Source organism: Camelus bactrianus, chromosome 6, assembly GCF_048773025.1.
Source record: "Camelus bactrianus isolate YW-2024 breed Bactrian camel chromosome 6, ASM4877302v1, whole genome shotgun sequence".
Taxonomy (NCBI): domain Eukaryota; kingdom Metazoa; phylum Chordata; class Mammalia; order Artiodactyla; family Camelidae; genus Camelus; species Camelus bactrianus.
In genome coordinates this window covers 78,229,906-78,255,429 of record NC_133544.1, presented here as the reverse complement: position 1 = coordinate 78,255,429, position 25,524 = coordinate 78,229,906, and the positions used below count along the sequence as shown (strand labels likewise).

General features: G+C 39.6%; 1 protein-coding gene and 1 non-coding gene across 2 annotated transcripts in view; both read left to right on the top strand.

Moving 5' to 3' along the window:
* FBN1 (fibrillin 1) overlaps positions 1–25,524 on the top strand; it is a 239,417-nt gene that overhangs the window by 45,412 nt on the left and 168,481 nt on the right. Inside the window, exon 5 of the mRNA XM_074366079.1 lies at positions 422–517. Coding sequence (XP_074222180.1) covers positions 422–517 — 96 coding nt within the window. The remainder of the gene's footprint in view (positions 1–421; positions 518–25,524) is intronic.
* On the top strand, positions 21,662–21,768 carry LOC123619722 (U6 spliceosomal RNA). Its single transcript, XR_006728391.1, has one exon. It is a non-coding gene; the product is annotated as a U6 spliceosomal RNA (small nuclear RNA).

The following is a 25,524-nucleotide window of genomic DNA, read 5'->3' as shown; positions in this document are numbered from 1 at the left end:
ATTTTTTATTTTTGATGGAGGTACTGGGGATTGAACCCAGGACCTCGTGCATGCTAAGCATGCTCTCTACCACTGAGCTATACCTCCCCCACCCCCAGCTTGCCTTTAAAAGGTCGTCCTCATCCAGGGGTGTCCCTTATAAACCATTTTAGATTGGTAAAACTGAAAGCATTGCTCAGCTGCTTCTTGGAGTGGAATTGTCAGCATTCACACAGGTACACACTCACCTGTTCTGGGGAGTTTTACCTGAGTTCACTGAGGAACATCTGGGGAGCTGCAACTGCGCAGTAACCGATGAAAACGAATACCAGGGCGACTGTTTAGGTCTTTTATTACCATCCTTTCAGGGGACAGTAAGTGTGACTTCATTAGCAGCTACTGTCAGGTGACACCTCTCAGCCCCTGTCTCCTTATTTTACAGCTGTCTGTGAAAGCGGCTGCCTCAACGGAGGCAGGTGTGTGGCCCCAAATCGATGCGCGTGCACGTACGGCTTCACTGGACCCCAGTGTGAACGAGGTAACTTTTTAAAATGTATTGGTGTCAGGATGTTCTGGTGGCTAAAGCTGGTATTGATTCAAACACGCATGGGGTTCTTGCGGCCGCTTGGTGAATTTTGCTTAGCTTCCAGGGGGGCTCAGAATCATCATTGGGAAGGTGCCTAGGATGACGGGCCAGTGGCTCTAAGTCGGTGCGGGTTAGTCAGCGGTTCTTGCCAGTGGACTGCAGCACTCAGTAGTGAGCCTGTGCCTAAGTACCAGTTGGCAGCAGGATAAAAAGAGGAGAATTTTCCATAGAGTAAGGATTGAGTTCGTTATTATCCTAGTAAACTAGGCGAGTGGCTCCAAGCGAAACATCTGCATGGGGAGGAAAAAGTTCAAACTGAAAATAAAATTACACCTAAAGATCTGTTAGGACCTGTTGGCGGCTGTAGTGGCATGCAAGCTGAGCACTCAAAGGTAACTAGAAATACTGATAGCTGAGGAACCGTGCTTTCACACACATGGTTGATTGAAGTGCTGAGTGTAGTCCGCTGACTGTGTAGCATCAGCCTTGCTTTTCTGTATGAGAAGATCAAGGCTGGGGGAGGTCAAGGGATCTGCCTAAGGTCACACACATAATACTAAGCTGTTAATGTGAATGTGGGTTTTCTGTTTTCAAGTCTAATGCATACAACTGCTCCTGAGTAAAAGAGATGGCTACCAGATTTGCCTACCTATAAATGCAAATATGATATTGAGATGTATGTAGGTGTGCGGTATTCTTAAATTTCCTCCTACCCCCGACCTTTGCTTTGTTGATCATCTTGTCTCTACATTCATAGCCGTGTTCTCAGCATTCCTAGTTTTACAGTGAAGGTTTAGGAACTTCATTTCATACCAAACTGCAAAAGTACTCATGCAAAATAACTATTGAAAAATACTCATGAACTTTTTAAACTGCAATCAACACTTTTGTCCAGAGTTGTGTAAAGATCATTTTATTCTAAGATGGAAAGTAAAGCTTTAGTAGCAAATGTTGAATATATGTTATTTGAAAGCAAAGAGCAGAGGGTGGTGTGTGAGAAATTGTTTTCTGATTCTGTTTTTTACAAGTTCATCTAAATTCAGTTCTTTGCTGATAAAGCAGCAATACATATTTTAGCAAGTAACTCAATTATTACTGGGTAAATTACATTGTGTCTTTATTCACAAGGCTACTGCATGGTTCTGATATGGATACATCATAGAACTCTTGGCTTTAGCATTGTACTTGGCATCATTTTGGAATCCTTTAAAACTGTTTCTCTTTACAACTTGATGTATTTTATATATATATGTATGTGTATGTATATGTATATATATTCATTGAAGTATAGTCGGTTTACAGTGTTGTGTCAGTTTCCGGCATACAGCACAATACTTCAGTCATATAGGAACACACATATATTCGTTTGGAGCTAATGTATATCTAATGGTATCGAGAGTAACAAAGACACTGTTTTGATTGGGTAGTATCATTCTGTGGCCTTATTATTTACTCAGTGAGGATGATAGGGGATTTAAATTGTTGAGATTAAAATTGTGAACGTGTAACTTGGGCAGTGATGTGTGAGAATAATTCCTCAAATGGTAATAGTGCATTTAATTTGTTTTAGAAAAACCACTAATAGGATGAAGCTACAGGGCACTTTACCTCTAAGAAAGTGGTTAATAATTTGCTGCAGTGAGTACTGATACACATAGTTCAGGTACTGATAACAGAGTCTAAAATATCTATCAGATACTGAAAACAGGGCATGATATTTAACCATTCTGCAGTTATTTCTTCAAAGACTTGATCTTTGACCGAGATTAAGAAATGATGTGAGTGGGTTAAGTTACTAAATTACTAATCAGAACTAGCATATTACACAGAGATTTCTCCAAGTTTTGGAGTGTTTTTAACCACTCTCCTCCATGATAAGACCATCCTGAAATTTGCACTAAGGTGGAGATATAGTTTGGAGATATAGTTTATATAGAATCTTCTCAGTGGTGATTATCTAAACAGGAGTGTAATTTCCCTCACCACATGGAAGAGCAACATCTCTTTGACCCCAGGATTGTGTTTCCATTTATGTGTCTTCTCTGTTTTCTGCTCTTTTGGAAGTCATCTGACTTCTTTAAAGAATTAGAGGCAGTATATCCTTTCACTCAATACTAAAAATGTAGGACCGAGTCAGGGCAAATCTGTCCCGAAGCACAGGGAGGTCTTCAGTGCCGCCCCTGGTGGTGACTTAGTGTACTTACCTGAGTTGTCTATTACCTGGGCCAGTTGCCTCATGTTTTCATTGGGGTGCAGCTTTTTATTTTTAAAAATGAACTTCCAGGAAGTCTTTACTAACTTCCTTTCCTTCTTCCAGGAGTCTGAGCCCAGGGTTGCTTCTGCATTCACCCTGAGCACTCTCTCCACATTTCTCTCTTTTTTTGAATGTGATACTGTTGACCCCATTCCTTGAACTCTCTGTTTGTAGTTTCCTTTCTCTCTCTCTCTCTTTGATGGAGGCACTGGGATTGAACCCAGGAACTCGTGCATGCTAAGCATGCGCTGCACCACTGAGCTGTGCCCAGCCCCTCTGCACTCCTTGTGTGATAGCTCTTACCACGTTATATTGAAATAGCAGGTGTCCATGTCCATCGCCCCCACTAGAGTGTAAGGTCTTCAGCAGCAATGACAGTTGCCTCATCTTTTAAATTCCCAAATCAAGCTCAGTGCCTGATGCATAGTATATGGCCAATAAATGTTGAACTGAACTGATTTTGCAGCAGCAGGAAGTCTGGAGATAAGATGATCAGATAATGAATAAATATCTCCTGAAAGTAATAGCTGTTTGCCTCCTTGTGGACAATGCTGAATATGTTTCAGTGGTTTCATTTTAAGCAGAGCTTGCAGTGTTGAGGCCGACTTGAATTCAGCCCACTCTTTCAGACGTATGATCTTTCAGGGCCACAAGAACTGTCATCTTTCAGTTGTCAAGGATGTAGAAACAAAGGTATGTTTTGACTTAAACCAGATGGCAATAGACAGACAAGAAACATACAACTTCATGTCACGATGTAACATCTTGGAAGGGGACATTTCAAATGTCAGTTACAAGTACTTCTCAGGATAAGTGTCTTTGTCCCTGGGAGATCTTGGAACTTCACTTCTCTGCAGTTACCTCAGAGAGCCCATTCAAGTGTAGAAAATCATTTAGTGGGTGATACTGGCAGGATGTGGATCACTTTAAGCCAATAAATGAATCTTTTTATTTTTAAGCCAATAAATGAATCTTAATAATCCATGAACACACTATTTTGGTTTGTGATGGAGACAAGCGGTGGATCCATGCTTGGATGAAGAATCATAACATTTATTCAACAAATGCAATCAGACTGTGAAGCAAATTTGTCTCACTTGCAGCTTTTAGCCAGTAAAATAATACGTTTTTAAAAAAAATTTTGGCTAGTCAGTCCCATTGGACAGGTGACAATGACACCATTGCCTGTCTCTCTCTACTCAGAGGAAGAAGAGTGGGGGCCTGTGACTTGTTTGGCTTGTAATGTTTACTCTGTAAAAACTGAATGTGATTACCTTTAGACGTAGTCTTCAATTTGCCACAGCCCCCACCACTCCCTATTGTCATACAGCCTGCTGACGTTATTCATTTAGCTTGCTTTTTAGCCCCTGTGGGCACTTGAGTTTGCCCCCTCTTGCTGCATTCTGTATCAAAGATTGCATCTCTTTGTGTTTTCTTTCACACCCCAAGTGTCTTTCATTGTTCCTCTTGCATGTTTTTACTGTAAATTTACATTTATGGTTTTCCTGATTGCCCCCTTCCCCTCATTTTTGCCTTCTCTCTGCTTGGGTCTTGAGCAACCAGTAAAACTTACTCTTGCATAAGCTCAGTGGTACAGCATGGCAGCATGTGTTATTAGAATATTGAAATGATGTCAGTGCCTGTTTTGGCAATGACAGCCTAAGCTAGCTGTGTATTGCCATAGTTACCACCAACAAGACTGTGTGGTATCACGGTTTCTCTGGCCATCTTGCCTCAGAATGCAGACTCTTTAAAAGCTTGTTAAATGCTCTTACATTAAACACAGTGAATCATGTGAGCAGGTGAGACCTCTCAAGGTAGTGAAGAAAGAGAGAGGAATGATGTAGACAGACCTGAACCTGGAGATGGGGAGGGGTTGATGATGATCAGGCTGAGGAAAGACAAGAACAAAGGACAGACACTGAGAAGCGTGAAGAGAAACAGGAGAACCAGGAGAGCAGTGAGTCAAAGAAACTCAAAGCAAGAAGGGCTTCAAGAAACAGCTTGGCAGTTGTTAGATTCTTCAAGCAATCAAGAAAGAATGAGAATCGCCAAGAGGCCGTTTGAGGTAATAACAGATGACGTGGGCTGGGTAATTAGGGCGGGCCAGGCAGTGTGCTGAACATTAACTTTGTTGATTTGCAGCAATCTTGTGAGAAAAGTCCTATAATGGGTTCCATTTTATAGAGGAGTAAACAGAGGCAGAGAGAGGTCAAACAGATTGCCCAAGGTCAGATGGCTTGTGCAATCAAAAACTGAACCCAGCCAGTCTGATTCATAAGCCTGTGTGCATAACCATTGTGCCACACTTGGGTTTCACTTGGGAAGAGGTCATTAGTAACTATAGAAAATTTTCTGAGGAATTATAAGAAAAAAAATCTAGAACTAAGAGTTTTAGAGTGGAAGTTATAGATTAGGGGGGAAAAAAGGCCCTTCAAGAAATTTGGCTAGGTAGGTAGTTTTCCTCTCTGGTAGAGTTGAGCCAAGTTGCTTTTAAATAATCTTAAAAGCCAAGGAAAAAGAGTCTTGAGTATTGCTTGGATGTGTGTAATGCAGGGTTTGGAGATATTTATCTTTTTGATTGATTTTGATATTTTAAATATAATAATCCACTCTTGGAGAAAGGATGATTCCTGTCTGCAGTACATATAAATTGATTCAAGTGACTGAACCAACATTCTTAAATGTAGACATACAAAATGAATATTGTCATTTAGTGCAGTTACCATGGAAGGTTAGAGAGTTTTCCTACAATATTACAAGTCTTCAAGCCATAATTGGAAACTCTTCTTTTGGAGTTACCTTTACAGAGTCAGCAATTCATTCAAATGAGTATGGAACCATTTTTTTTTTCCCTTTATAGGAGTCACTTGAGTTTTTAGAAACAGCCTAAAATAGCGTCAGTTACAGTGACTACAGTGGATAGTCAAACACGTTAGTTGTCTGGGGTTGAAAATTGATTTAGATTGAAAAGCAGTGAAAAGAATTGTCTTGCATGACTCATTGGCTTAATATTTTAATGTCAAACTTTATGCAAACCAGAGTATGAAGACTTAATAACAAGAAGTTTTCTATTGTTACTCCATCTGGAGATCCTCATTGTGTACCATTTGAATGTAAGCATGGACACGAATTCTTCTAAATCTTGAATCGTTTGTTCAGTGTTCAATTTCTACCCAAGTCTAAACTGTGAAGACAATACTTGGATTTTTGCCAAATCAAGAAAGTCTGTTGGCTGTTCTGTTGGCTATTAGTAGGAAAAGTATAGGGGAAAGCATTACTGAACTGATGGCTTTAAGAACAAGGAACGATGGGGGGGGGGCAAATATGGAGTAGAAAGCAAGTGAACGAACGGTGCACATTCATAGTCCATCAGAGCAACACGACAGTGGAAGGGGAACTGACTCTGTTCATGCACTTGCCCTCTTAAGGAATTCCAGTGGTAATGGAGCTGGAAAATGTGTTTAGTGTTTTGCTTTTGGTTTTGTTGTGTTTTATTTTACAATAATGGAAGAATAGAATAGAGAATAGGTAGGTTGGTTGTACTTCATTCTCGTCTATGCAGTTGATATATGAGAAACTCTGTTGTTCTAGCTTAGTTCCTCTGATGATTCACGAATGATGATTTTGCGCAGGGTTTTTTTGTTTTGTTTTGTTTTTTTTTTGATGATTTCATTGAACAGAGTTCAAGAAGCTCTCCTGAAAGCAGTTGACGAACATTTATTTTGTGAAGCCAGGACAGCAGTGTCTGCAGTGTGTCTAATGAAAGAGAAGGACTACCATATAATGATCCGAATACGTAATCGTTAGGTGGTGACTTTGAGATCCATTTTGCCTCATAAAAAGAAAGCAGCTCCATGACCTGCTCTCAGAGGCTTGTCTGGACTGCTTCATGGAATCAAGAGCTGGTTTTCTTGTGCTTTTTCCCTTGAATTGTTTCTGGAAGTCATTGGTGAAATGTAGATTCTACACTCCCCCCCACCCCCAACCTCATTTGGAAGTGAATTTTACAGAGCTGCATTTATGATGCGAATTTGGCATGATTTTACATTTTAGGAGGCATTTCTTAAAATTCCCAGAGTAAACGCCGTGAGCTAACTCCCATTCTCAGAGTGTCTTTGGAAGGCAGAGCTCTGTCAACCCTGCTTTTTTTTTTTTTTTATTTAAAAAGGTAACAAGTAATATATTGTTTCTAAAAAATGCGGAAGCCCTCTGTGAGCCTAGCTTTTGGCATTTAGTCTAAATAGAAAGTAAATACTCATGTGTAGATAGCAGAGGCAAAATGCCTTAAATGCATCTAAAGCGGTATTGCAACATTTGGCAGTTGGTGGATCATTGAATAAACTTGATTTTCCTACAATAGTTCCAGGAAATACATCTGTTGACATAGACCTTCAGTTTCTGTGGTTGAGTAGCCGTGTGTGTGTGGGGAACACATGCTACCATGACTCCCGAGGCTGTGTGCGCCTCCTGTGAACCAGCAGGACTGGTGGGATGCAACTGTAAAGTAGTTCAGTTTTTGTCTCCCAATCGCAGTCCCCCTCAGCCCACTCAGTGGGCTGGTTCTTGCCCTGCTGGTGGATGAAATTTTCTGGTCCCTTTCAGACTTTCTGCCCTGTGGGTCTCTCACATGGGCAAGGCATCTATGTTCTTACTGGTCACTTATATTTCCTTCCTCAACCTGGGGCGTCCACTGGTACCTCCAGCCATCTGGCCTTTGCGCTGCTCCAGGCAGCCCTCTGAGAAAGGATCTAAGCCCAGTCCACATCAGCTTTCTCTTGCAGCGGCCCACAGCTAGTTAGCGGAAAACACCCGTGCATTTTTTGCCCCAATAAAGTGCCAGAGTGCAAACCAACTTTGACACAGTAACGGCCTCTCCCTTGAACCATGTCCGAGCATCTGGCCAGCCAGTTTCTAGGCATTGGACAGTCAGTCCCCAGTCCCCAGTGTCTTCCAAACTGCAGTGTCTGCATATCGTGCTTCATGCAGGCTGGGCAGTCTCCTTGAAGCCCCTCTCATGACTTGTCATGTGGTGATCTTCCACCAGTTTCCTAGAGAGAGCGAGTGACAGTCAGCCCTCTCCCAAGTAACTCCCTTCCCGTCTCTTACTACCTGGACATTTTGATATTCTTGATATGCATGAGGGTTTGAGTCCTGTGACCAGACTGTCATCACCTCCTTTGTAAATTCTATTTCTTAGTGTCAACTTGACTTAGAATGTGGACTCTGTTGCCTTGTTCTCTGGCTGAAATTTCCATTTTAACATCCTCTAATATTATCAAAGTGAATAATTAAATAAGCCATGGAATTTGATGTAAAATTTGGTAAAATGGTTTAATCTTCAAAGACAGTTTGTTTTCAACTTTATTGTTTCTTTTTCTTTTTCTTTTTTCTAGTTCTTATGAACTTTAAAAAAATAAAACTATCTTTAAAACAGATATAATTCTTATAACTTAGCCACAATTAATATTTGGACTGCTTTTCTGCTTGGACACTCAGAATGCTAGAACAACACTAATAGAAATACAATGTGAGCCACATATATAATTTTAACTTTTTGAGGAGCCACATGAAAAAGTAAAAAGAAATAGGTAAAATTAATTTTCATAATACATCTTATTTAACCCAGTATATTCAGAAGTTTTATTTTAACAGATACTCAGTATTAAAAGTTATTGAGATGTTTTACATTCTTTCCTCCATACGAAGTCTGATCTCTAATGCATATGTTATGTCGCATCTCAGTTCAGGCCAGCTAATAGCCACGTGTGCCCAGTGGCTACCATATTGGACAGCACGTTTCTAGAGCTTTGTTCCTGGTAATACACATCTTCACTTCACCTACGGTTTCTGTCAGGTCTGTTATTTTCTTTCTTCCTGGTGCTGTTTATTCAACTTTTAAGAAAGCAGCGTCTTAGGGGAATCAAAGCCTGTGGTGATACTTAAAAGTAAACAACCAGTTTTTTAAAAAACCACAGCACTAGGGACCTCAGATTAGAGTCTAGTTTCTGAGGATATTTGTCTAGGTGAAATTTTGTTCAAATAAGAGTGATGAGCGAAATCTCTTGTAGTCACGACAATTAGATGTAACAGCCATAGCAAATATTTCCTAAAGGCCCTGCCCTAAGCTAGGCACATGATGGAATCAGAAGGAAGTATATGGTTCTTGTCATCAGGGACTGAAAATCATTTTTGGGAAAAAAAGAAATGCATATATAAAAAAGTTAAAAACCCACGCAGGGCATAGATTTAGTGAGTCAGAGTAGATGAGCAAAGAAGTGGTTACCTACAGATGGAGGGAAGAGCACAGAGAGGCAGAGGCTGGAACTGACCAGGGTAAAGGGAAGGAAACAGCCACCCTTAGGAAGTGCCTGCCGTGCCAGCTTCTCGGTGTTGGGAGACCTCCTAGGAGAGACGAGGAGGGGACGTGATGTCAACTTGCTTAGCTCCAAAGAAGAGAAGGTCTATTTCTGATCTCTCTGCGATGCCCTTCTGTTCTACTGGGCTGTGCTTCTGTGCAGTTTCTGTATGACGCATGGACTGAGATTTTTAAAAATTCCCCTTCGTATCCATAAATTAGTAAGTGGACTGATCTATTTCTGAAACCATTTTAGCTTAATCCTATGGCTAGCTGTCTGGAGACCCTTACCAATTTTACACGCGCAACTGAGAGACCTTGAAAATGCTCAGTGTTTCTGTTCCTTAGTAGTTATGGCCTCTAGAGAGTCTGTGCCGGTTTGGGTTTATAAATGTACACTGAACAAATATATGGGACTTTGTGGTCCAGATGATGTGCCAAAGTGCTTTTCGTAGAACATTAGTCCCACAGGAGTCCCATGTAATGAAATTTCCATGGTCAATAGTGTTTTGGAAACTCTACACCATGTCATCTTTTTGAAAAGGCACTGGATGTATTAGCATATTAGCTCTTGGGATTCCTGAAGGAAGGTAGCTATTTTTACATAGTTTAATCCAGCACTTTCAGATCTATTAATTTTAGAATTAATAAAATTTTGAAATTAATTAAATGTAATCTCTGGGGTTTGGTTCTCAAATGTTCTAAACTAAGATGAATGGATAAAAAATGGAATATTACTCAGCCATAAAAGAATGAAATTTTGCCATTTGCAACAACATGGTTGGACCTAGAGAGGATTATGCTTAGTGAAATAAGTTAGGCAGAGAAAAACAAATACTCTGTGTTATCACTTCTATGTGAAATCTAAAAAATCAAATATGAATACATATAACAAAACAGAAACAGACTCACAGATACAGAGAACAAAGAAGTGGTTACCAGCAGGGAGAGGGAAGGAGTGAGGGACAAGATAGGGGTGTGGGATTAAGAGATACAAACTACTATGTATAAAATAGATAAGCAACAAGGATCTAGGATACAGCACAGGGAACTATAGCCATTATTTTATAATAACTTTAAATGGAGTATAACCTGTGATAATATCAAATCACTATTTTGTACACCGGAAGCTAATATAATATTTCTAAATTAACTATACTTCAATAAAAAATACAGTATAACTGAGGCAAAGTGGACTATCCCATTAAATAGTGATCAGTTTCTGGTTCTGAAAGGTTTGATGTGGCTGGCATGCATGTCATCTTTCCAGCCCTTGAGGGGTCTACTTACCAGAACTAGGAGCATCAGATGTCCTTGAAGCTAGAGCTTCCTTTTACAGATTGGTTAAATATTTTCCTTCAAAGTCAAGTTTAAGATGTATTTCTTCCCCCATCCTTTCCTGACCATAGGGAGCTCCACCAACCAACCCCATCAATTTTGTTGCAGCTTTGCTGACATTGCCACCTCTGGCTGCCTGGACCCCATTCATATGTCTAGTGAATGGTTAATGCATATAGTAAACTTTTGGTCTTTGTCATTCACTTTAAGTCAAATCAGCCATTTTAGTACTTTTATTCCTCTAATTAATTCCTATTTTTCTTGCATTTTATTACATTTTAAAATAATTGGGCAACCTAGTTCTTGTCTTTGGGGATACTGTTTTTAATGATGTTTACTGAGAGGTAAGGAATGAGCATATTTACCTTGTCAAAAAACTTTTTTCCAAGATACTTATTGATCTTGTGTTGGAATACTTACATCAGCATAAAATATTGAGAATCCTATTTCATGGCTTTTAGGAAGCCTTAAAAGCAAGTTATAATATTTTAAGGTTTCTTAAAAATATTTTCTCCACTCAGTGAAACATAAATGACATTAACTCAAAATATAAATCTATGCATATACACAAATATGAATATATGTAAATATATATATTCAATATTTTCTTTAAAAATGAAATTTGGCCTATTGGAATCCATGATTTGGGAATTACAAAATTTGCTAATCTAGTTCTAGCATGGGGAATATAAACTGCTGACTTATGTATCTTCTTCCAGCCAGGCTACGATCCTTTTCATAGACGGCAGAACAAAAACTGTCTCTGGTACTTCTCCCCGCCTTACTGAGTACCAAGCCCGGTGCTGTGAAGAGAGTAGGTGTTTATTAAATCTTTGTTAATTTCACTGTGGGATCTCGAGGTTGATGAGAGTATTTAAATATGAAATATATATTAATGCAATTTTATATCTGTTTAATATAACATCTTATAAAAAAGTTACCCTGAGATTAGTACCTACAAATCCACCTGTATTTCCCATGGAAACATGAGTATAGTATGAATAACTGAAGTATGTGGGAAGTGATTCTGTGGAACCCATGGAAGGAAATGTTCTCCATCTTGCCTGCCGTATCCCTTTGCAGCAATCCCTTTTGTCTGAACTGTTTCAGAGGAGCTTTATAAGTAAACAATAGGTTGGAATATGTATTTCCTCAGGAAAGAGAGAATGTCCTAATGGTGCAGTTCATAAAATAGGCCTGTTTCGATCTCCGTCCCTGGAGAGCCTTGTCCTCTCACCTGTCTTCTCGTAGGAGGCAGCGTTGACCTTCACCGTGGTAGGACACTCCACCAGGCAGAGAGAGAAGACACGCTGGTCTGGGGGCAAACTTTATCTACATTAAAAATGTTCTTATAAATATGTATTAGCACTCTGGGATCATTTCTTTCCTAATGTCCCAATGGAAAAACTTATATTCTTTTAGGGATTCCAGTGAAGCAGTCTTTAAACTAAAACTAGTGAGCTTTTAAAGACAAAGGCAAAGCCATGGCCCACCAGAAGCAAATTTTGATTCATTCTTTGAATGGTGATTTGTAAGCTTTACTTGCAGTGTGGGGAATATTTTGGAACCTTCTTGTTGCACTGGGAAACATAAAAAGCCGAGGCATACATACATACATACATCTTAATGATATAAAACTGGCTTTGGAAAACAGTGTGTAATAGATGTTAGAGTTGCCCTCTTTGAGGAAAACAACCCTTAAAACACCATAGAAAAGTCTCTAATTTTTAAAAAACTGGCATCATGTGGAATAGACAGAGCTATTTCTTTTCAGACCTTATTTAGCATTCACTTCTTTCTACAGTGTTTCCCACACTGCCGAGCAGAACCAGCTATCACAAAACCAAACACGAGGCAGTGCCTCCGACAGGTCGCAGCCCTGTACTGAGCCAGCCTGAAGGGTGCGCAGGTCTCCCTGGTTCTTGTGCCTCCTGAGCTGTTACTCTTTTGTTTTTTAATGAATGAGGGGAAATGATAGGGAAATTGTTTTCAAAACTAAATTTTATTCCAGAGAAGTCCTCATTCCAACTGGTCAATCTCACATGACAATAATTTTTAATATTTTAATTTAAGATGCCTAATTAAGAGACATCGTGCTTTAAAAAAAAATCACCTGACCACGCCTGGGAAACTGGCTAAGAACACAGACTCTGAAGAAAATCCTGCCATTTGTTGGCCGTGAGGTCTTTTCTCTCAGCCACAGTTTCCTAATCTGTATCACTGGGACAATAACGGTACCTATCTAGTGAGGTCGTTAGGAAGATTAAATGAGATAATACACAAAGTACAAAGCATGGGGCCCGGCACCTACATAATACATGTTAATTAGGTATTTGCTGTTAACATTCTCATTCTCATGAAAGTGAGAGTAATCTTGGTTGAAAAATGCTTCATAACAGTATCCTGAGACTTTCAACTACCACCAAAGCCACCAAAATTCATCTAAATGTAGAGGCCCCATTGTGACTATGTTTTCCCACTGAGAGGCTTTGCTCTCTTACTGGAACAGCGTATTTTTTGGGTCTTCTACACAGATGAAGCCTTCTCACTTGGGTATCATGTCGACCATACGCTTTTCTTTAGTACACACTCAATTGTTGCAATCACAGCAAAAGCTAAGACCCCAATAGTGCAAATAGTAATAAAGGAAGGAGAGAGTGAAGGGGTGAAATGTAATGATGACTGTCGCCCTTATCTCTTCACAGCCACTGACCCAAGTTTGCTAAAAGGTTTTGCTTACTTATACGCACAGATGCAGAAGGGGAATGAACTTACCTCTTCACAAAGGCCAGCAGTTAAATATAAGAGGTATATTTATAATAATATGAACAATAAATTTAAATAATACAAAATTTTTGAAATGTGGCTTCTTAAGTTTGGTGAGAGGTAATAGAAAATTATCCATCAGCAAATAAACTGAATACTTACGTAAAGTATTTATTTATCTTTCTAGGTGGGTATGAGAACTTGAGTCTATAAATATGGCAGTCAGTTTAGGTGTATGGCGAGATGCTTTTATTTGCAGAATCCACATGCCACTCTTCTTTAGTTGCAAAGGACTAAACGTGTTAGTCCTGGAGGACTAAAGCTAGAAGAGCCAAAATGTGGGGCATTTTAAACCCATAAATTTCAAACCTCACTCACTAGAGTTCAGCTTTGCTAAATGTATCCATGGAAAGGTATTAAAGTAAGCTAAAAAGAAATCATTCTAAGAAGAGATGTGAGTTTATCAGCCCTGCATCAGTTATATCCCAGGCACTGTGCTAAGGACTGGACACTTACCTCTGTCCTCCGGAGTTACATTCTAGTGGAGGAGGCAGAGGTTAAACAGGTAAACACAGAAACACCTAAGTACCAATGTGGCGAAGGCCAGGAAGGAAAATGGAAGGAATGAGGGTGGAGAATAGTGACCCGTATGGACTGATGGTCGGGGTGGGGGTGGGGGCTCTCTAAGGGGGAGAAGTCGCCAGCTGTGGGCAGAGTGAGGAGAAGCTTTCTAGGTAAGTGGAAGAATACATGTAAAGGTCCTAAGATGGCAGACGTCTGTGTGCTTGAGGAAATTTTTGAAAGCTTTATGGACAGAGTCCAGACAGTGAGAGAGTGACAGGAGGAGAAAGAAGCAGTGGTCAGGGGGACGTTGTAGGGGAGCTCTCTACACACAGCTCATTAAGACGTGTGCAGCGGTGCCAGGACGCCACCCTAGGGAATATTAACACTGTAGATTTTCTGCAGATGAGAAGCCTGGTGGCTCAGGTTGTCCTGAGAATCTGCCCTAAAGAGCCCCCGAATACTGACTCAGGATGGGAGAGTTCTTGTAGGTTTCCTGTGCCCTTCAAGACCAGAGGGGTCTTGAATTTTATGTGACTTGCATTGCTTTTCCTATCATCCTTGTGCTTTTATAGGGATTCTGACTCCCAGCTTTCCCGCAGGAAAGTAATTAAACTAGAACTTAGATGCCCTTAAAATACATAAAACAAGTACGCCATGAAAATGGTTTGTTCAGGCATCAAGTATTTTGAGATAATGCATGCTTTTGAGTGGACGCATGCAGACTTGTCCCCAGGGTACGCCTTTGGATGTCATAACAGCAATTCTGGTGTCAATAAATCATTTACTATTTGGACAAGTCATGGCCACCACCTCAGTCACTAGATACATTTGTAATGGTTTCTGTGAACAATAACAACAACCACCTAGCAACATGCTGTTTGGTCATGCCGTTTTTATAATACCACATGTGGTTCTGTGGGCTTTGGATGGATTAACTGTCTAATATATCTTAGAAATTAAACAGCAAATATTAGTGGAGGCCCACTGTGCACAATATATGAAATCATGCTGCATGGTGTGTGGCTGTATGTAAGAATGATGTATGGGGTTTTTTTGCTAGTTTTTTAGCACTTTTCTGTTCTATGAGGAAGGGGACTGCATCTATTCCGTTTACCATTTTGTCTCTCATTTGGGGCACTGAGTAGTTCCATAAGTATCTGTTGACTAGATGAGTGGATAAATGAATAGTTTTTAGGAAAAGTTTATTTCTTGAATTTCTTAGAACTCAAATAAGAAATGAGTGATCTGTCGTCTCTGCTTTTCATGGATGGTTGTTCCCTTGACCTTTTTTAAGCCATGCGGAGTGTCAAGTGTAGCCAAGTGAATTCTGCAAAGTACTGGTACCTCAGAGAAGCCAAAGTCATGTGATCCTTTACATCTATGCTGTGCTTTATTGACATGCACACTTTTTCATCTGGTCCTTGGAGCAATCTTGTGAGTCTACTCAAGTTTTTTAGTAAAGGAAGCTGGCTGTGTCTCATCTAACTAAGGCAGGTATTTAGGAATGAGATGTGTTTTCCAACTCAGCCCAGGCTATGATGCATCCACAGTCTCCAACAAATATTTGCCTGGCTCTTGGACCTGCAATCACCTTTAGAATTGCTTTTAGCTATTTTTAATTATCTTTTTTATCTTAGCTCTATCTTTCTTCTTTCCTCTCCGTCTCACATACCTCTTTGTTTTTATTTTATTTTATTAGTTTTTTAATTAAGGTATAGTTGACTTACAATATTATATTAATTTCTGGTGTACAACATAGTGATGTAAAATTTTTATAGATTTTATAGATTTCATTTACAGTTATAAAATATTGGCTATATTTGCCAGGCTGTACAATATATCCTTGTGGCTTATTTATTTTTATACACAGTAGTTTGTATTTCTTCATCCCTTATCTCTTTCTTGCCCTCATCACTTCCCTTTCCCCACCAGTAACAATTTGTTTGTTCTCTATATCTGTGAGCCTGTTTCTTTTCTGTTATATTCACTAGTTTGTGGTATTTTTTAGATTCCACATGTAAGTGATAACATACAGTATTTGTCTTTTTCTGTCTGACTTATTTTGCTAAGCATGATACTCTCCAGGTCCATCCATATTGTTGCAAATGGCAAAATTTCGTTCTTTTTTATGGCTGCATAGTATTCCGTCATATATATATGTATGTGTGTGTATATGTTATATATATGTGTGTGTGTGTGTATATACACACACACACACATACACATACACACACCACATCTTTTTATCCATTCATCTATTAATGGACACTTAGGTTGCTTCCATATCTTGGCTATTGTGAAAAATGCTACTATGAACACTGAGGTGCATGTGTCTTTTCCAATTAGTGTTTTTGTTTTCTTCAGATATATACCCAGGAGTGGAACTGCTGGATCATATGGTAGTTCTGTTTTTAGGTTTTTTTGGAGCAGTTTCCATACTGTTTTCCACAAGTAACCAGTTTAAATTCCCACCAACAGTGTTACAAGAGTTCCCTTTTCTCCACATCCTTACCAATGTTTGTTATTTGTGGTCTTTTTGATGATAGCCATTCTGACAGGTGTTGGGTGATATCTCATTGCAATTTTGATTTGCATTTCTCTGATGATTAGTAACATTGAGCATCTTTTCTGTTGGCCATCTGTATGTCTTCTTTGGAAAAATGTCTGTTTAGGTCTTCGGCCCATTTTTAAATCTGGTTGTTTGTTATTTGGATATTGAGTTGTAGGAACTGTTTATATATTGTGGATATTAACCCCTTATTAGTCATATCATTTTCAGATATTTTCTCCCATTTGGTAGTTTTTTTTTTTTTCTGTTTTATTGGTGGTTTCCTTTGTTGCATGCAAAAACTTTTATTTATTTATTTTTATTGAAGTACAGTTGATTTGCAATGTTGTGTTAGTGTTTGGTATACAGCATAGTGATTCATTTATATATATACATATATTTTTTTCATATTCTTTTTCATTATGGGCCATTAAAAGTTATTGAATATAGTTCCCTGTGATATACAGTAGGACCTTGTTGTTTATCTCTTTTACATATATTAGTTAGTATCTGCAAATCCCAAACTCCCAATTTATCCCTCTCCACCCCCTCTCTACTTTGGTAACCATAGTTTGTTTTCTATGTCTGCGAGTCTGTTTCTGTTTTATAAATATATTCATTTGTACTATTTTTTAGATTCCACATTTAAGTGATGTTGTAAAATGTTTGTTTTTTTTTTCTGTCTGACTTACTTCACTTATTATGATGATCTCCAGGTCCATCCATATTGCTGCAGGTGGCATTATTTCATTCTTTTATAGCTGTGTTTCATATATATATATATATATATATATATATACATCTCACACGTCTTTTTTATCCAGTTATCTGTGGATGGGTATTTAGGTTCCTTCCATGTCTTGGCTGTTGTAAACAGTGCTGTTGTGAACACTAGGGTGCATGTATCTTTTCAAATTAGAGTTTCCTCCAGATATATGCCCATGAGTTGGATTGCTGAATCATAGGATAAGTCTGTTTTCAGATTTTTAAGGAATATCCATCCTGTTCTCTATAATGGCTGCACCAGACTACATTCTCACCAACAGGGCAGGAGGGCTCCCCTTTCTCCACACCCTCTCCAGCATTTATCATTTGTGGACTTTTTAATGATGGCCATTCTGATTGGTGTGAGGTGATACCTTATTGTAGTTTTGATTTGCATTTCTTTGGTAACTAGCGATATTGAAAAGCTTTTAAGTGTAATTAGGTCCCATTTGTTTATTTTTACTTTTGTTTCCTTTGCCTGAGGAGACAGAGCCAAAAAAATATTGCTGTGATTTATGTCAAAGAATGTTTTGCCTACATTTTTTCCTAGGAGTTTTATGGTTTATGGTCTTACATTTACGTCTTTAATCCATTTTGAGTTCATTTTTGTATATGGTGTGAGAAAATGTTCTAGTATCATTCTTTTACTTACAGCTGTCCAGTTTTTCCAGCACCCCTTGTTGAAGAGACTGTCTTTTCTCTGTTGTATATTCTTGCCTTCTTTGTTGTAGATTAATTGACTATAAGTGCATGGGTTTATTTTTGGGCTTCCTATTCTGTTTGGTTGATCAATGTGTCTGTTTCTGTGTCAGTGACATACTGTTTTGGTTACTGTAGCTTTGTAGTATAGTCTGAAGTCAGGGAGCGTGATCCCTCCAGCTTTGTTGTTCTTTCTCAAGATTGTTTTGGCTCTTTGAGGTTTTTTGTCATGTACCTCTTTGATTGTCAGTTGGGCTGCTGATATTTGGCTATTTCCATTCTCTGTAACTATCAGTCTCCAGATCAAGTTTTAAAATACTTAATTTTAGGTGACTAGGCACATCTCTTGGATTGAATTTGTTGGGGAGAGCTTGTTTTTCATTGTAAGCAGATCGTAAGTCAATATTGTATGATGAAAACACTTTTCCCTAGGCATAAGATGAATATCAAGATGGATTGCGGAGTTTAGTTGAAACTGAGCTGTGAGTAGAATAGGAAGAGAATGTAGTCTCAGTAGACCCTGAGTACACACAGGCATGGAGACTCTGGATGTATGAATGAATGTACTGCTCTGCTGTAATTTCTGTGAGTGTGAAGTCAGATCAGCTATTTTTGAGTGCGTGTTCAGGGAAGGGCTTGGATTCTGTTTATGATCAGTTTGTGTTCTTAATGCACACGTCAGGAGGTTTGCAGTTTCGTTCTTAACAAAAACAAGTGGGAATTTAGAGTCAGAGAATATCTTACCTAGAGCACGTGCTCCATGAGAACAGGGATTTTCGCCTGTTGTGTCACAGCACCTAGAATAATGGCTGACACATACTAGATGCTCAGTAAATACTGAGTAAAAGACTGGACCCGGCAGATACGCAGCCTGTCACTGTTAGAGACAGGACTGGGTTTGGAGTGGATGGAGTGATTTACCAGTGTTTGACTGTAATGATGTCTGAGCTAACTCTGCCTCACTTAATGATTGTAAGCTGAGTTGGAGCTGGTGTTTGATTTTTGTCTGTCCCACTGTACCAGTGCACACAGTTCTAGTCACTGTTTCAGTGGGTAGCTTCCTACCCCTCTGACTCCCTCTACTTGGTAATGAAATTATAATTAGCTTTAGTTTAACTCTGTGGACAGAATAGTAACTATAGCAAATCTATGGCTGAAAATGGGATAAAAATGAAAAGCATTAAATGGATTGCTTTGGGTTGCCTGAAGTGACATGGATTAATATGCTATCAATTTTCCTCCTCTGAGAAACATTTGGTCACAAGGAGATCTGGCTTTCAGAAGACATTCAGGTTTGGGTGTGTGGCTTTTGGCATAGTCTAGCATCACTGGAATGGTCTAAGTAGATTTTGGTTTCTTTTTTTTTCCCATGCCCTTAACCATGGTTGCTCAGAAATACCCAGTCCAATCTCTTAACTGTAGGTTATCTGTCATCCATAAGCTGAATGTTACCTTGCCAAGTCCCACTGAAGAGCCAGTTTATGGAGTGCACTGGGGGCAGTATTTAATAATATGTGAAGCATCTCAGAAGCCTGAAAAGCTAGTATCAGAGGGGATATGATGTGGAATTTCCAAGGAAAAGCTGAGAGAGGAAGGGACTAATCGATCCATTGATTGATTGATCTACAAAAGGCAGGGGATATATTTCATATTTCATACTGCTAGAAAGCTGCAAACTTTTAACAGCTGTTTTTTAATTGCACCAAGAAATACAAGTGTCATGTTTGCTAGATTTTCAGGTCTAATGGTCTAAGAAACTCTGTTTTCTCTTAGCCTTGGTGTGTGTGTAGTGGCTGTGTGTTCTTTGATAGTGTCACAGTCTGGGTAGGTATGAAGATCTGTTGGCCGAAAAGCAACTGGGAAAACTGGAGTGGAAGAAAAAGAAAATTAAAATAAGATGTTGGATTGAGAAATAACAAGAAGGTTGGATATTTCAGGCTTCCTTTTTTAACTTCAGTAACTGCAAAAAAAAAAAAATGCAAATGTCATAATCTCTTCAGTTTCAAAATTTACAGTTTGTAGCTCTCCATTGACTCCTATTTCCTTTTTAAACTCTGAATATACAAGGTTAAACATATTTCAGAAACTTCCTCTTCACTAAATAAGTATAAAATGCTAACATGAGGTTATGCTATCACAGCAAGTATTCTCATCCAAGGTATTTCAGAGAAACGACAGGAAGGCCAATTACTGTCTCGAGAAACAAGGAAGAACTTGTTCTTTTATCCAACGCAAATTTGTCCTTAGACTCTTATTGTCTGGGCTCTTTTCCCATGTTATCTTTCATTCATTTGTTCCATCTTAGAAGAACATTTGTATTAATGTGGATTAACTGATTTTGGAATAAGCAAGTTATTTGTCTAATGGACTCCTTGTTTAAATTCAGGAAGTTCGTACTAGTGATAACCCTCTTAGTCCTAATGGTTGCTAAAAAGGATATGTACCCTACCACATGTAGGGCAATTTGGGTGAATTGAATCAAAGTGTGCGTGGCTTTGATTAAGTAAAGAAAAGGTATTCATTGACCAGGAGCACTTCCTAGGACATGGCGCCTGAATGTCCCCAATTTAATAACTTAATTTTTCTTTCCTTAACACTTTCTGAAGGGATAGGACATAGAGTGCCTTTTCTTACGTAGTTCTTCTCTGAGTGAATGTAGGCTGAGGGAAGACTCAGGCTGGTTCAGAGAACTCCACATCTATGTGTGGGGAGTGCTAGAGGTCGTCTCCTCATTATTCTTCAGAGTCCTGAGCTGTTCTAAACACCCACAGGTTTCAGAAAGCTAGCTTCAGGGGAGTTGAGACTTTATAGAAGATTAAAAAAAAAAAAAAAAAGAAATGAAAACACCTATTCTCTTCCTTCCCTGATTTTTTTTTTTTTTGAGAGGGTGGTAGACATATATGTTCAACTGTATGTAGCTGAAACCACATTACAAAGAGAAAAATTGAAAGGCATTTATTAAGACTAAGGAACAAACATACTGGGAATCGTATAACTATTTTGCTTCATACGTGAAACTAGTCCTAAATTCAATTGATATGATGTTTTTAAGAACTGACTTTTGCCAGGAAATTATCCATTACAATCTCACAAAGAGTAGTTTATCATTCTCCACTGTAATTGCTACACTCAGACATTTATCATGATACCCAGTAAGACTTTTCATTTTGCTCCTGATGGAATCTCTGGTCTTCATGTTGCTTCTGGACTGCCTGCCCTCCTTTCAGCGCTGTGTCCACCACTTGGGTACATGGGCACTGAAAGTGTCTACAAACGTCACCAAGTTGGAGATGTATTTTTGCAACTGACATTTTTTTTCACTTAGAAATTAATCACAGGATGCACTTTGGAGAGTACAGGTCTAGAAGTGGAACATTATCAGAGGATAGTCAAACCACAGATGCTTCTAGCCAGTCCTGTTCACAGTAGTGCTACACAGCATGAAAAATAACATTATTACCAGCAGAAGTACTGCCCTATCCGGTATTGTCTTATCCGTAACATTCAGTCACTATCCCCATGAACATACTTTTTTGAGCACACATGTAGAGGCGCCTCTTACCTTGGAGGTTTGAATTCTCTTCCTTATTTTTCTTTTTTAGTAAATAAACTAAAAATGAATTTGAGCCATTTGCCAACTTCAGAAAGTCTGACTTTAAAATATCTTTTTCTTTTCAAATATTTGAACTAACAGAGCCACTTTTAATTCCCTACTCCCATCCGCGGCCAAAAATATGTATTCTAGTCTTCAAGGTTTCCTTGTAGATAGCCTTTTCCAAGATTGCTGGTATAGAGAGCAATATTGTGCTCGCTTCGGCAGCACATATACTAAAATTGGAACGATACAGAGAAGATTAGCATGGCCCCTGCGCAAGGATGACACGCAAATTCGTGAAGCGTTCCATATTTAAAAAAAAAAAAAAAGAGCAATATTATTTTAGCAATAGCTATGTGGCAACAGCTTAATTTCTTCCTGAATTGAATTCTTAAGTCACACAAATCAATCATTTCGCGGCGGTTGCTTTTACAACAAACTATGTATCATAAATGTACGAATCTTAATTTGTATGCCACCTCAGACCTTATGGGACAGGGTTGTAAGGAAGATGATCATGCTGTACTAGCCAGCTCACTTCCTAACTTCCGTTAATCAATTCACGCGTTAGGGAGAATCACCAGCCACCGAAGAACAGACGGCACTGCGGAGGAGTCACAAGCTGTTGACTCAACACTCTTCAGGGAAGGAGGGGTGATGAGCGTTCTTTGGACCCCTGAATTCGAGCAGGAACAGACTTTGTTTATTTAGCAGGCTAGTTCATCTGTTTCCTGATTGCATTCTTATTGTGCAAATGCCAGAGCATATTACAATAGATAAAATGAGGGAAAAAATAAAGTATAATTTAAGTGGGCCAGGAAGGAGTGGGGTGGCAGACGTTTGAATGTTCCCTTGGAATTAATCAGCGGTTCCTAAACCTAAATGCTTTATCTCAGGAACTGAGTTTCTAACTCAAGTTACAGAGGAGAAAATATTAGTTGGCCTGAGAAAGGAAAAACCTTGGTTCAATCAGTTTGTACCCAGATTCCTTTATCATGGGAGAGTTGTGACTGGGGATTCAGAGTCTTGAGAACATGACTGTGACCTAGTTATTCCTGTGCTGCAAGTGCTCATAGGAGGTACTGGCTAGACCTGAAAATAATGAATTAAGAGATTCCAGCTGGGATATGATGAAAGCATTTTTGGGAATCTCTGTATCTTGGCTGGACCACATGGGTTATAACTTGGAGAGGCCTAAACTGGTAGTAGTATACGACAGATTTATAGCCCAATTGATGTTGGGCATCAGAAAAAAAGGCTGAGGTTAAAAAAAATGACTAGAGAATTATGAGCTTTAAAAGACTTGCCATTGGAAGGGAGGCTGAAGAAGGAAAGCATGAATTCCTTGTTTGAAGGGAAATAAAAATAATAAAGATTGATGGGGAGGCGTTGAATGGGAAGCGTAGTAGTTTGTTTTTCACAGCAACCCTCTCCTCCAGACCCCTTATCCACCTCTGCTTCGTTGCTCTCCTTGCCACGTTTTCCACCTAATACGCTGTACTGCTTCTTTATGATCTAGCTCTTCCACTACCGTGTTATGACGACGTGGATTACTGTTTTGCCCCCACCCTCTGCTACTTTGTTGTATCCTTGGCTACCAGAGCGGTGTCTGACACGTAGTACGCTCTCAATGAAAGTTTGTTGAATGAGTGAAAGAATGAGCTAAAAATTCATTTTAGTCTGTCTTTCCTTTATCTGTTCCTTTCTCCTCCCCTTTCATCTTCTAGCAAGTACTTACTGGGATCTATCAGGCCTCAAAGACCAACAGACAAGATTCCCGCACTCCTGGAATTTACAGTCCACTGGGGCAAATCTAATCCTGTAAACGAGGGAGTCACTATGTAAATGAGGGTGTTCAGGGCGGATTGTAGACCTGTGCACAAGGTGCAATGAGAACCTAGAAACAAGAGCATTTAAATCAGACTGAGAGGGCAAGGGAGATTTTTTTGGGAGTTGAAAATTAAGGATTTATGGAACCTGGAAGGATTTGTAGGAGCCGATAAAGAAAAAAACATAGCCTGGAAGAACAAAACCCCGTTCTCAGGGAAACTGTAGGCAGCTCATTGTGAATGGAGAGATGATACCAGAGCAGATGGAGTTTGGAGGTAAGAAAAATGGAGAGTGATTTGAAAATCATGGGCTTTACAAAGTGTTTCATGGTGTTTTTCACTGAGTGAGACAAATACACCGAGACTTCATAATACTTCCCACAAATAGGTGAGATCACTCACCATGAGCATCTTACCTTTTTATTTCTCTCTGCTTGCCCCTTCCCAGCGCGATATCCTCGGTGAAGGATTAACAGAGCTCTAGTGCAGGGTTGCCGTTTCACTGAGAGCACATTATTTGAAGTGTGGAGATGTTTGTTTTAGCTTACAAGTAGCTGGTTGCAGGCTGTAGAGTTTATGCTAGGATGATGGCCCTTTCAGCCTAATTTTGTCTTCTGTGATTGTGGGCAGGGGTTATCTTTGAGAGAGTATTCTTGCCTTCCATGTTACTGACACATAAACTGTTTCCAGTCTCCAGTCTGCATTGTTCTCTTCTGGAACCTGTTTGTATGTTCAGCCTCTAGGAATGCCCAGCTGTTGGGTAAGGTGGTAGTTTGCTGTTCATTTGATCTAATATAACCTCCAAATTTTAGTAGTTTTATTATCAATACCTTTATATACGATGGGTTTGTCATCCATATTTTTTCATTTAAATTGATATTTAAGATTAACTGAACAAAGCAAAGAGATTTGCATAAAATCAGGTGCTATTTTCTGTCCTGCTTGAGTTTCCAAGTGGGAGACTCTTAATTGTCCTGCTCTCATGTCATCTGCAAGCCGCTGCATCCTCTTGGCCTTTCCCATGTTCTTAATCATTTTAACATTCCTTGGACTATTTTCTAGCTCATTAAATACATATTTGTCTTTTTTGTAATGACAAGAAGAATGGGAGGTGCTCAGGTTGTTGATGTATCTGTACATGGTGCCTGCACAAAGCAGGGGCTTAGCATACATTTATTGAATGGGCAGGTATTAGGTATTTTAAAACATGCATCTGAGCATTAGCAGCTTCCCACTGTCTTCAGGAAAAAGCCTGGACTCCTTTGCAGGAGCCACCAGGCCATTTGCAATCCGGAACTGATAGACCTTTTCATCCTTATCTCTCGCAGTCACACCCAACAATTCACATTATGCAATACCTGGTCACAGCCCTGTGCCTTTACCCTTCTGTCTGACAAATCCTTTCTGACTTGCCAGATGTGAGAGCTGCCTCCTGGCTCTCCTGCAGAAGAATGACTCCTTCAGTATTTCCAGAACAGCTTGTATGCACTTCCATGAGAATGTCCATCTCGTCATTTCACTTTAAGTGCTTATTGCCTCATCTCCGCTGTACACCCAAGACACAGGCTCTGTCTTAACATTTGTGTCTGAGGGTCTAATATTGTGCTTCTGACCATAGCGAGGACTCAGCAATGTGTTCTGAATGATTAAGTAGGGGGAGTAGGCCTGTGTCGGGGCCTGAGGATCAGCCAGTCCTGTGGCCCCAACTCCACACCAGGGGGCCCCGAGCCCTGCACTAGGGACAAGCGGACGGGCTGAAGAGGCCCAACCCAGAGCCAGGGCATCTACCGGGAGGGATGACCATTGCCAGCTTCTAGAAAGCCGTGAGGTCCTGGCCTGTCTGTCCAGCTGGCCCTCTTCAGAGAAGAGTCCTTGAATGGTGCTGCCCTTGGTTTCTCGCCAGCAAAGTCTTTCCCGAGAGATCAGGCTCGGTCAGAAGCCTGAAGCCTCCTTCGCAGGGTTTCTTTAGTTGTTTGCCAGGCATCTGGTTAAAGGAAGCATGACAGACTTCAAGGGACTGATGAGAGTCTGCGATCTCCTTGCTGGGCTACAAATCGTAATTGAGAGCCATGTCTCAGGAGTGAAATAGAGGTGATTGTCCGTAGAACTATGATTTCACGTTTGCTGAAGCTTATTTAATACCCTGCCCATCCACTTAGCTTTGTAAAAGCCTACCCTTTTATAATAATAGGCATTGTGCTTTCTGTTTTTATTACATAATAAGCCGCATTGTTTAATTTATG